The sequence below is a fragment of the Trichoderma atroviride genome, chromosome 6 (assembly GCF_020647795.1).
Source record: "Trichoderma atroviride chromosome 6, complete sequence".
Taxonomy (NCBI): Eukaryota; Fungi; Ascomycota; class Sordariomycetes; order Hypocreales; family Hypocreaceae; genus Trichoderma; species Trichoderma atroviride.
Window position 1 is genome coordinate 2,768,257 of NC_089405.1, and position 11,334 is coordinate 2,779,590.

At 49.1% G+C, this 11,334-nt stretch overlaps 5 protein-coding genes across 5 annotated transcripts; 3 read left to right on the top strand and 2 right to left on the bottom strand.

Moving 5' to 3' along the window:
* The first annotated feature begins 125 nt into the window (after nt 1-125).
* TrAtP1_011525 (uncharacterized protein) lies at nt 126-3,847 on the top strand. Its single transcript, XM_014084656.2, has 5 exons — nt 126-699; nt 756-1,372; nt 1,429-1,522; nt 1,582-1,664; nt 1,719-3,847. Exons 1-5 carry the CDS (start codon nt 601-603, stop codon nt 3,739-3,741), a joined length of 2,916 nt encoding a protein of 971 aa, XP_013940131.2. The 5' UTR covers nt 126-600; the 3' UTR covers nt 3,742-3,847.
* TrAtP1_011527 (uncharacterized protein) lies at nt 3,848-5,422 on the bottom strand. The gene is made up of 5 exons (XM_014084657.2): nt 5,029-5,422; nt 4,849-4,963; nt 4,770-4,786; nt 4,562-4,712; nt 3,848-4,503 (listed from the first exon to the last, which is right to left on the bottom strand). The coding sequence occupies exons 1-5, from the start codon at nt 5,097-5,099 to the stop codon at nt 4,192-4,194; spliced, it is 666 nt and encodes a 221-aa protein (XP_013940132.2). The 5' UTR covers nt 5,100-5,422; the 3' UTR covers nt 3,848-4,191.
* On the top strand, nt 3,982-4,155 carry TrAtP1_011526 (uncharacterized protein; the record flags this gene model as incomplete). The annotated part of the gene is made up of 1 exon (XM_066115144.1): nt 3,982-4,155. One exon carries the CDS (start codon nt 3,982-3,984, stop codon nt 4,153-4,155), a length of 174 nt encoding a protein of 57 aa, XP_065971242.1.
* A 293-nt stretch (nt 5,423-5,715) lies between the features above and the next one.
* Nucleotides 5,716-9,745, top strand: TrAtP1_011528 (uncharacterized protein). The gene is made up of 7 exons (XM_066115145.1): nt 5,716-6,469; nt 6,825-6,861; nt 6,920-7,254; nt 7,317-7,414; nt 7,480-8,906; nt 8,977-9,418; nt 9,490-9,745. The coding sequence occupies exons 1-6, from the start codon at nt 6,463-6,465 to the stop codon at nt 9,275-9,277; spliced, it is 2,205 nt and encodes a 734-aa protein (XP_065971243.1). The 5' UTR covers nt 5,716-6,462; the 3' UTR covers nt 9,278-9,418; nt 9,490-9,745.
* A 744-nt stretch (nt 9,746-10,489) lies between these two features.
* On the bottom strand, nt 10,490-11,053 carry TrAtP1_011529 (uncharacterized protein; the record flags this gene model as incomplete). Its single annotated transcript, XM_014084659.2, has 1 exon — nt 10,490-11,053. One exon carries the CDS (start codon nt 11,051-11,053, stop codon nt 10,490-10,492), a length of 564 nt encoding a protein of 187 aa, XP_013940134.2.
* Nucleotides 11,054-11,334: the final 281 nt, after the last annotated feature.

An 11,334-nucleotide genomic window follows, 5' to 3' on the forward strand; every position in this document is an offset into this window, starting at 1 on the left:
CTGCCCTCTAAGAAAGCTCCAAAGGGCTGCAGCCCATTTCACGTGCGGCCCGTTCATGTGACTTCCCGTCCATCTCGCGTCGCGTGCCCATTGATCCATGTCCCGTATCTGTCAATGTGAGTGGAGATTTCCACACGCATTCGCTTCCCGGCAGCTTCTGGTCCTATCGTGCGGCCACAGGCGCTTCCCTCCATATGCAAGCTGTGATCACGGGCATCTCGTCTCTCTTGTTCCGGGCGGTTTAAGCTTTGAGCTGGAGGGATTGTCTCGCAGCCTTGCCGATCTAGCCTTGCGATACTGTGGGGGCCTCGGACTACGGTGACTGACGCGTCATACCCATCGGCGTGAGATGTCGAGCGAAAATGCCCCTGCCGTTCTCCCTGGTCTGTGACTTGCTGGAAGAAGCCTATGCCCTTGCCACGACTCGCAAACCGTCCAACCAGGCCTTTGTGGCTTGGTGTGCTCGACATCGCAGCCGTATAGATGCACCCGACATAAATCTCGCAGCGTTGTTATCTACGCTGTTGCCCGAAAAAGAGAACAGACAGGGTATACGGTATTCAGGCAAATGGCCTTGAGCGCATCATCAGCCGTGCTTTAATGCTTGGCTCCTCTCGTATCAAGGAACTCGCTATCTATAAACAGCCCGGCCTTGGGTTAGATCTTGGTGATTGCGTAGAGCGTATCCTGAATGCTACTGTAAGCTACAACGGAATTGCCTTTATTTGGGGAAGCGGGATCTGATCCATCTCTAGCCCAATCCGACTTTCCCAGAAACGCTTCAGGTGACTGTTGAGGAAATCGATGAGGCTTTGCACTCCGTTGCAGCCAAAGTGAAATGGAGCTCGCCGGCTATAAGAGCCTCAGACGCTAGCTTTGCCGAATCACCTGCTCGCAGCGTGCTGGAGACGATTTATAGACGGCTCTCTGCTAGAGATGCCAAGTGGTTTACGAGACTTGTTCTCAAGGACTTTCAGCCCCTGGTATTTGATGCATACCAAGTGTATCGTTCTTGTGACCCAGTTTTACCATCAATCTTGCAAATCCGCCAAGACTTTACTATTGCTATCAAAACTATACAAAGACTTAGGAAAGACGGGCAATCCTTAGAACAGGGATCAGCATATATTGATCGAAAATGTTTGGCACTGGTCAAGCCACAGCTGTCAACCAAAGTGGGGAGGCAGCAATGGTTCAAAGCTCGCAGCATAAAACATTGCATTGACATGTGCACAGGCTTGATGAGCGTTGAGGCTAAAGTTGATGGGGAATACTGCCAAATCCATGTTGATGTCAGCAGAGGCCGGCGCGGCGTTCAAATCTTTTCCAAGAGTGGGAAAGATAGCACCGAAGACAGAAAGCGTCTAATTGGGTATTTACATGCTATCAACACTACTACTGAATTGTTAAGACTAACTGTGTAAATAGAATTATCACGGATTCCTTGGGAATAGGCAAGGCTGGATGCAGTATCAAGACAGAGTGTATCTTGGAAGGAGAATTGGTAGTTTATAGCGAGTTGGTAAGTTGCTGTTGTTGACCGCAAGATAGAGCGTTTTATTGACAGAGCCACCGCTTTAGAAAAAGAAAATCCTCCCTTTTCATCACATTCGAAAACATGTCACTCGTCGTGGCTGGTTCATGAATACAGCGGAGGATGTCCCGTGAGTCCACCATTTAGGATTGCTATAGGCCGCCAAAGTTGCTAACAAGTCTAGGCCGAGACCCCATGAACACCTAATGATTGTTTATTACGACATCTTGCTTCTCGATGGCCGATCGTTACTAGATGTTCGGCACTCGGAACGCTTTAAACTGCTTGAGGAAGTAGTTCGTTGTGATAGGGGGCAAGCTGAACTCATACAAAGGCAGATAATTAATACCAATCACCCAATGGCAGCTTCGGCATTGCGGAATGCATTTGCGAAAGTCATCACAGACAGAAGCGAAGGCCTAGTGCTAAAAGCAGACCAGCCATATTTCAACTTTCATAACTATGAACGGCCATTTACAAATCATTGCATCAAGCTCAAAAAAGACTACATCGGCCGCTTCGGTGAGGTTGGCGACTTTGCCGTGGTTGGAGCTGGCTTCAGTGCGGCAAAGGCAAGATCATACAATATTGACAATGTCAAATGGACTCATTTTTATGTGGGCTGCATTGACAACAGGGAGCAAGTCAAGCGGTGGGATGCTACTCCAGAATTTACTGTCATAAACGTTGTTGAGCTCAATGAAGCTATGCTCAAGACATTCATGTCATGTACAAACCCAAAACCGGTCTCAGTGGAAGGCAATGTCGAGACCAAATTGATATTTGCTGCTGGGGCACAAACAATACCCATGACAGTGGCATTTACTGATCCTCCTGTTTTCGACATGAGATGCTTTAGTTTTGACAAAGCAGGCAACACAGACTGGTGGAGTTTGAGATTTCCATCTGTTGCAAAGATTCACTTTGACCGGGGTTATTCTGATGTACTATCTTTCGACGAGCTGCAAAAGATTGCAGAGGCCGCCACCGCTGCCCCTGAGTTGGAAGATAGTCAGGATGATCTGGCATGGATCGCGAAGCTAGAGCAGGCAGACCCAAGAGGATTAGCTGTCGATGCTGCCACGCAGCTGACGGCAACGACGATGCCAACGCCATCGCCGAGACGGGCTTCTCATAATTCGTCAGACTCGATGCCTCTCATCAGACATGTCGGTGAAAGCTCCCTAGATCGATCGGTTGAACTCTTAGGCATACCAGTGCCAGAGCCTCATAAAGTTGCTGCAACGCAACCACCCCCTACTGTGAACCCTTTTAAAATCTCTTTCTTGCCTAATGACAAGAGAAAACGTGCTGTATCTCCACCGATCTTCTTCTCTCCGTCGAAAAAGCATCGTGCGGTTTCTATAAATGAGACCTCGCGACGAGACGCTTCGAGCCACATGCTCCAGCCTGAATCACCAACCCGTCGCGCATTGGGGGAGATAGATGGTAATTCAGTGCAAGTGCCTCGTGTATCGGGATCGCATCCCACTGACTGCCCGCCTAAAAGTCAAAACCAAAATTTTTCCAATCCTTCTATGGGCAACCCGGAGAAGGATAAAGGTGAGCATCAGCAGGAGAGCGGTGCTAATAGATCCACAGAGTCGTCATCTTCTTCCCCTTCTTTACACGACAGTGCTATTGTAATACCAGATAGCGAGGATGAGGATGACGACACCGACGACAATGTTACCGTCTCATCTTCGCCTCTGGCGAGAGAAGATAATGAGCGAATTGAAGACCAAGAATATCCAAATCAAGATGATAAAAAAGCCGAAACCAGCTGTCATTATGCTGGTTCTAAATGCCAGCTAGCTAATCGACTCATCTTACTACCATCGTACCTTTCGGATATCGAAGAGCTCAACCCCTTACTTCGAGCCCACGGGATATTGAACGTTGTCAGCGACGCCGAAGCTTGGGCTAAGGAGAATGCAGCCAATACTGCTCTATCGCTAGATGGACAAACAGGGCCCAATAGGATCCTGTTCGTCGACTCGGTAGACAAAGAGCCAGAGACAAAGGCTTTGCTCTCTAAACTGGAAGATATCCGTGAAGCTATTCTCGAAGAACGCCGAGAATGGATAAGTGTTTTTGATTGGCGTGTTTTGAATCACCTTACAATTTACGAAGACGAAGAGAATACGAAAAAGTATTATGATGGGTTTCATGATCCGTGGCGGCGTTGGTACTGTGGGTTGGTCTAGTATATAATCTATCCGGCGGAGGACAAGACGTCTTTTCCTCCTTTTTGTTTCTTTTTCTTTATTAAGGCGTACAAAATCAATGGGATTATAGTATGTATATGGCGCTCATGATGGATACAAGACATTAGACTTCTATATACCTAAAAGCTATCAATTATTAGATATGACGTTTACGACTTCTCATCGTATAAAGTCCCGTAGCTAGCCTTTAGTCTCATCAATAGATGCTCGTTTGCCGTCATGACCTTTCTCTCAGCATACGGGTTCTGGTTGGGATTGCTCTCATCCGGCACAAAGTTTCTCACCCTATCACTCGGCACAGGCTCCAAGGGTATAGTTCCTTTAGGGTGGCAGAAGAAGGCAATCGAATACCGCGGCGCGGAGCTCGTTTCGCCTTGCACGCTGCTCGCCTGATTATCAGACGGGAAGACCACCCTGTGAACAGTACTTCTAAACAGCCCGTTGGTCCAGTAAGAGAGCAAGTCTCCAATGTTGATCAGAATAGGGGGGGCTGGGGTCATTTTCTGAGCCAGGCGGGCAGACGGGCACGGGGGCCCAAGTGCCGTCCTTCTTCTGGAGTTCCAGGCCGGCTTGGCCTTTTAGCCGGAAGAGCAGCGTGATGGAGCCGTAGTCGGAGTGTGCGCCGGCACGGATGTCATCGCTGGAGCGGGAAGTTTGTTCGGGGGGTGGGTAGCGGAGAAGACGCAGGATGGAAGCGGATTCGCCGTTTGTGCCGTGGGCTGAGGAGAAGAAGTCGCCAACCTGGTTGATGTGAATAACTTTTGAATAAGCGAACAATGATGAAAGGAGAGACACTCACGCCGAGGCCTATTCCGAGGAGATGTAGCAGTTTCTTGCAGAGCTTGTGGCAAGAGTCTGCAAATGCATGAATCTGAGGCTCGTCGCTAGCTATGGTGGGAGGGAGAGGCTGCTGGGCCTTTCCGTCGACGAATTCCCCAAAGTTGAAAGCTCTATAGTGATGTAAGAACGCTTGAAGCTACGTTGGTATGAGAGAGAGTCAATCTTACTCTTTGAAGTCTCCAACCTAAAAGGAATTGTTAGTCGCCCGGTAGCGAATGCGTCATGGTGTAGGGGGGAGGAGTGTACTTTTTGGTTCTTGGGATCCAGAGTCTCCGAGTGCATGCCAGACCAGCCGCGATTGTCTGTGTTGATGGTGCAGGCATGTTTCTCTTCTACGGGGGGCATTAAACAGCTTCTTTGACTATATCGAGTTTCAAAGTCAATGAGTCGAATATCTGGTGTGAAAATCTTAAAGGGGAGCCTTACCAGCGCAAAGGCTCCGTCGATGCTGCTACTAGAGATGTCTCTTCCGAGATTTTTGATGTAAATGAAGCCATGCTCTTGAGCGGCGTCGACTAATTGCTGGGCCACAGCATCTTGGTCCCCTGATATGTCGATGATGGGGATGTTTGCCGAGGCAGTCATAGTGAGAGAAGAGGCTTGGTTTTTACTTTCTTTCTTCTTCTCTAAACGAAACAAGGTTTGTATGTCCGATGGTATAGCAGCATGGAGAGAGAAGAATGGAAGGCGATAGAGATGGAGAGAATCTCGTAGATACACCCAATGTCATGTCATATGATGTACAAGCAGATAGATAGCTTAGGCAAGTTTCATAATCTTATATGGATCTCCAGGATAGCCCTAGCCGCTATGGCTGGCGACGTTCCGGGATCGCTGCGATAACCACCCAGAGAGGTGCATGTAGGGCAGGCATTAGAACACCCCGCCACCAAAGCTTATGCTCTGCGAGTTTCTATGGCGGGGTTGTTGGCGTGGGAGCTTCCCCGCTACATGTACTAGATCTAGGTGAAGGACAGCATTGACATGGAATTGATGATACATGTGATGTAGGCCCCATTGTGAGAAAGATGCAGTACACAAGAGATGGATCCATCTTTTGGATATTTCTCTAGAAATTTTATTTTACTTAATTTGATTAATTCTTATATACGAGTCGAATAGCTCAACACGCTGCATACAACAGCCTCGCAATACCGAGGCTCCATTTCAGAAGGTCTCGTATCTCTACCAGCCACAAGCATAGCCACACCCGCCACATCCCGCAATGGGAAAAGCTCCCACCGTCCCTGGATTAGCCAGAGCAAACCTCCTGCCGTGGGCGCTTGCCTTTGCATCTCCACCGTGCAGCGACCACGCTGGAACTGTCTGTACCTTGCCTTATTGACTCGCCTCGTTCCTTTTTTTTTTGTTCCTCCACAACGACCGCTCTGCCTCCCTCCCGCAGGGCCAACCATCGATCACCGCCTTTCTCGGACGCGGCTGCTGGGGAAGTTGCCTGTTTGTTTGTTGCCGGAAAGCGTGCTTTGGCCAAGCTCTGGCGCAGTCTTTCATCCTTCAGCCTTTCATCCTCCAGCCTTTGTTTGCTGTCCTCCAAACGAGCCTGCTTTGGCCGTGCCTTTCTCGCCCTCCGGCTTGCATTGTGGCACAAGCACCACGAATCCTTCAAAGAAGCTTTCATTCTTCGAACCGACATCTCGCCGATTCTTCGATCCCATAAAGCCGACGACGCATCCTGCCAATTACACCCGCTTCTTGCTGTCTCGTTTCCGCTTGTTCTTTTTGGTAGCCAGCAATTCTCAGCCTCGTCCTGAATCAGCCCACCCACCACCTCGCCGCTCCCAGTCGCATACCGATTCCGACAACCATAAAGCTGCTTGACCTGAGGAGGATTTGCTCGAGATGCCTTGTGAGTCTTTTCTTGAAATTTGCAAGGCCTGCGCCGAGCTCGGCGAAACGCATGTCCTGTTGCTCGTGACTTTACTTGCGCTACTTGTGGCGGCCACGTTCTGGGTCTCGCGACTCCTCGGGCCGTCGCGGCGGGCTCCTCTGAGATACCATGGTAGCATGCGAGTGCCTACTTTGCTTTTTGATGCTGTATGGCCGCTCAATTGGTGGATTGGGCCAGTACTGTTGAATAGCTGCAGTCATCTCTCAGGAGGCTGCCGCATCGGGAATTTCGCGTCCTTGCCCATGTTCCCTACAATTTCGCTCTGGATATATCTCGACCATAGAAAGAGACGCACGCTAATTTCCCATCATAGACCTTGTGGAGGATTCCTGGATCAATGGCCAGGCAAGGTATGCTGACTCTACTCCCCTGGCAAATGAGAAATCTGTGCTGACGACCAAGCAATAGCACCTACAACATTTCCGACCTTGAAGACTGCACCATTGCTATCGATGCTTCTTACTTCCTGAGTCTTCTTCTAGACAACGACCCTTCTCGCGAGTCTTTGCTTCCTGCACTCGGGGGCTTGACGGGCATCCATTATCATATCCACCGACATCTTGACCTCTGGGAGAAGCATCGGATCACCCCCTTTTTCATCTTTGATGGCCAATCCTTAGTTGGACAAGATGAGGTCACTTTGACGCGCGCTAGAGCTGCAAATCAGAGGATGGATCAGGCATGGACGCTGTACTTGCAAACCGAGGGCAATGAAAGTGTCAATGTCTTCAAGGAGAACCCAGGTATGCTTTCTTTCGTTTGAGCCAGCACAGGAATACACTTACTAATCGAATCATGGGAAAAGAGGTGTTTCGTCTTCAGAATTTATACCCTCTCTTTCAGAGTATCTTGAAAGAAAGAGAACTGCACTTTTTGGTCCCTCCCTACAACGCGTCTGCTCAGGTTCGTTGCGCCCCCATCTCCCTATTCTTTGCAGCACAAGCAACCAAGTCTAACGTAAGCAAAAGCTTGCTTATTTCGAAATGATTGATTCGGATCTATGCGCCGGCATCATGGGGCCTCAGGAGTTGCTTCTATACCCTATCAACGAGTCGGTCATTCGCAACTTTGACTGGGATGCTGGAACTGTGACCGCCATCTCAAAGAAGAGGGTCATGCGTGCACTTGGAGTCAACGAATCCATGTTCATCGACGCTATGCTCATGACAGGGACGTCGTTTCTCCCTACATTTCCGCCGCTGCAGGACACCTCCATTTACCCATCCCCCTTCACCATTGCGGAGGCAGTCAACATCCTGCGGACCTCAGATAAGGCTGTTGTTAGCGCTTGCGCCTCCTTCAATGACATCTTGCAAGCAAAGGACCCCAACTGGCTAGACAAGTATCGCAAAGCCAGAATGGCAGTCCATCACTTCATCTACATCGCTGAGAGTGGCGAGGTCACGGTTCACGACTTCGACCAGCTCACACAAGACAATCACGAATACCTCGGTCTCCAGATGCCCGCAGAGCTATTTCACTATCTTAACACGGGTCTAATCGGTGCTCGTATCTTGAACGGAATAACACACGGGCAGATTCTTGTCTTACCGACCCTGGATGGCACTGCTTCTGACGAATACAAGAAGCTTGTGACTAGCCAAATTCTTCCCATCAAAGAGCAAGCCCTCGGCCTCATCATTCCAAGAATTCACAGGGGAATTGGCCACAAGGACATCACGATGAAGGTTTGGTTCGATCCGAATTACTCTTATACTTTCAATCATCGCTCCACCCAGCCACCCCCATCTCAACGGGTAGCAACCTGGGATGTCAAGGAGAAAGACTTGCGTCACTTTTACCCAGCAGATTTTGCTGGCCCAGTGTACTTGGAGGTGCTTGCGCTTGCAAACCAGGACTTTGTTGCGAAAACAATTTCTAGAGAGAAGCCCATCCGCGGCATCGATAGCACTGACATGGTGGTATCAATCGCCATCTGGCGCTTTCTCCACCTCAGGGGTTATGTTGACGACTCTCACAAGCTGACGAATTGGGGAAATGCCCTGGCAACTACGCTTCTTGCCATCAAAGACGCAAGGGAAGATGAGCCTGATGTACCAGGCATCGATGAAGCTGCTTTGTTGGCGTTTGAATTATTGCGTTTTGGACTTTTGAGCGGCAAATATGTTGCAGGCGCGCCTGGTATGCCCCGGAAGGGAACAGATGACGAAAAGTCGAGTTTGATTCTCATTAGCCAATGCGCTTCATTGTTGAAGTTGAGACACAAAGAGTGTGGATACACCGGACCTTTGAACAAGCATTTAACGGGATTCCGCGGGCTGTCGACAACGGTTCGCGAAACTGACAGAGACTTGATCGAAGCAATTGTGGCGTCCATGTTCATGTATGGCCAGTGCAAGCGCGAAAGGGCTGATCAGCTAGAAATCAGTCAGAAGTATGACGACCCTCTTGCTCCTTTCAATACGGTTTGCATTTAGACAACTTTGATCGCTAACTTTACCTAGGCTTCCTTTCTCACAAGAGCCGGATATTGCACTCGGCATCGCCACTTTCACCTTCTTTGAGGAAGACGAGCCCTCAAACAGTAAAGAAGAGCGAGGTCTTCGGCTGGACAGTTTCTCAACACCATTCGTACCACACTCGGAGGCATTCCCTGAAGATCTCCGCATCGCCCTTGACTTCGTTCGCGCCCTCAATCAAGGTGTGAAGACGCTGGATGCAGCCTCACTACCGCCAAATGAGAAATCGGTCTGGACAAAAGCCCAAGATTACATCACTGCCAGGCCATTTACATTCGATGGTTAACAGATACGCATAAAAAACAAATTAAGCAAGATAAACAAGCAAGAAAAGTCCGCATGATCATGGATAGCCTCTTTAGATACCACCCTGTACTGCGTTGACATTTCTAACTATTCCACAGAGGGTTTACACCATGAGTTAGAGGTATGTTTGGGGGAGACTCAACAGAGAGATGGAATCAATCACTACTTTTTGATTCTCACAAATTACGTTAGGTCTCATTTTATGAGAAGATTTGTGTCTTTGAAATGAAATAAACAACCAAAAAAAGAGAAGATGGAGAAGATGAGCATTCAGGAAGAGGGTTTTGTACTCATTCCTGATGGGTGTAGTATCGTGGGCTGGAGAAGAGGGGGGACGTAATCAACTATCGGAGAAGCGAAAAGGTCTTTTGCGAGCGACAGCTTCTGGAGGTAGCAAATAGCAAACAAACTTAGATGATAGCAAGATCTTAGAAGTTTGCATTTCAAATGGCTTCTTTTGTATGTTGATGTCAGTGTGATCCAAAAGAGACATTCCATGAGGATAAAAGAGTCCTCAATATCAGACCTTGATCGCAGGCAATTTTAATGCCGTAGGTTCTGGGGAGCAGACTTATAGTCGTATGCGTATTGTCTACTCATAGCATAACTGACATTGTAAGAGCATAAACTGGTTATTACTTGTAGTTAATTCACTATGACAGACAAAAACACTTTATTCGTGGAACAGGGATTGTCACGTTGGGGTTGGAGGGCGCTACCTGCGGTGCGTTGCCACGGATGTTTCATCTCAAGGCTATCCGAGAGGGCAGGCCCCTTTGGCTCCTTGAGATTGGCTGAGATGAGATCTGTGTTGAAAGGTCTGGGGGTTTTTAAGTACACTGCTGAGGAGTGTGTGAGATGGACTTTTGATGGGGATTAATTTTACACAGGATGTCGTTGCTTTTAGAGGAATGGATGTGTATTGGACTAGAGGGAGTTGAAAAGAGGACATATAAAATCGAAGGTGTAGCGTATCAAAAAAGTCTGGGTATCAAATGTATTCTTTTTTTTTTCTATTGTGCGCTTATAGATGTATACACATGTCTACCTATATCAGCGATATACAGTGTGGGAAAAGATGAATTGAGATGAAGAGAAAAGTAAAGTATTGTGTATATTAAAAAAATTTGACTCGAAATTCCTTTCTTTTCCTAAAATTTTCTTCCCCGCGATTCTCTATCCTCATCGCCACCTATGAGACCGTAATGGCAATAGGACCAGCAACAGTAATATCGTCCGTCAGAGCACCTGTCAAAGGAGCCGAGCTGGACAGCGAGAGATAGGTGATGCCGGCAACTCCCTCAGGCACCTTGCAGCCGTCGGCTTCGGTGAAGGGAGTAAACATTGTGCCGCCGGGGTTGACGCCACCAGAGGTAAAGGCGCAGAACTTGCCGCCGGCAGAGGCAGAGGATTGGAGCTTCAGGACCGAGTTGACGGTCGTGGGAGCGGTGGCGCTCGCCAAGCTAAGCGTAGGGAAGGCAGTGAGCTTGAGGTTTGAGCCGCTTGGGCAAGACGCGATGAATGGAGCAGCGAGAGAGAAGACTGCCTTGGGGCCGAGGGGGGCGTCGAAGCCTTGAGGCACGGCCTCCTGCTTGCTAAAGACACGGATGGAGCTCTGGTGACGAGCCTCAATGGTGAGAATCGAGCCAGCAACACCAAGAATGGCCGGGGATGCCAGCAGGGGGGGCCGCGCCCAGGTAGGCCGAGATACCGACGTTCTCAAGAATGGCGGCCGTTGCCACCATGCCGGCGGCATCGGTGAAGCCAAAGTTGTAAGTGCAAGGCGCGACGGGCTGGATGCCGTTCTGCGCGAGCGCGGACTGCAGAACAATAACGTGCTCAGACTCGGTGAAGCCAATCTGCGTTAGATCCTTGATTTGAGCATCGCTGAGGCCGAGGGCAGTGAAATCGGATGCAGGGAATTTGGCGAAGCCCTGTTGATAGAAGGCATTCTCGAGATTCTCCAGGGTCAAAGCGCTATCAAAAAATGTAAGTAAATTTGCTCCAGTTCAGGTATCGTGTTACTGCTAGTGGAGA

Excerpts from the sequence above, each read along its gene's own strand:
- TrAtP1_011525 (XM_014084656.2), top strand. The coding sequence starts at position 601 with ATGCTTGGCTCCTCTCGTATCAAGGAACTCGCTATCTATAAACAGCCC. Across the intron at positions 700-755 it reads AGCGTATCCTGAATGCTACT|CCCAATCCGACTTTCCCAGA; the intron begins GTAAGCTACAAC and ends ATCCATCTCTAG. Across the intron at positions 1,373-1,428 it reads GACAGAAAGCGTCTAATTGG|AATTATCACGGATTCCTTGG; the intron begins GTATTTACATGC and ends CTGTGTAAATAG.
- TrAtP1_011527 (XM_014084657.2), bottom strand. The coding sequence starts at position 5,099 with ATGGCTTCATTTACATCAAAAATCTCGGAAGAGACATCTCTAGTAGCA. Across the intron at positions 4,964-5,028 it reads TCGACGGAGCCTTTGCGCTG|TCAAAGAAGCTGTTTAATGC; the intron begins GTAAGGCTCCCC and ends AACTCGATATAG. Across the intron at positions 4,504-4,561 it reads TCCTCGGAATAGGCCTCGGC|GTTGGCGACTTCTTCTCCTC; the intron begins GTGAGTGTCTCT and ends CACATCAACCAG.
- TrAtP1_011528 (XM_066115145.1), top strand. Across the intron at positions 6,862-6,919 it reads TGGATCAATGGCCAGGCAAG|CACCTACAACATTTCCGACC; the intron begins GTATGCTGACTC and ends ACCAAGCAATAG. Across the intron at positions 8,907-8,976 it reads CAGCTAGAAATCAGTCAGAA|GCTTCCTTTCTCACAAGAGC; the intron begins GTATGACGACCC and ends AACTTTACCTAG.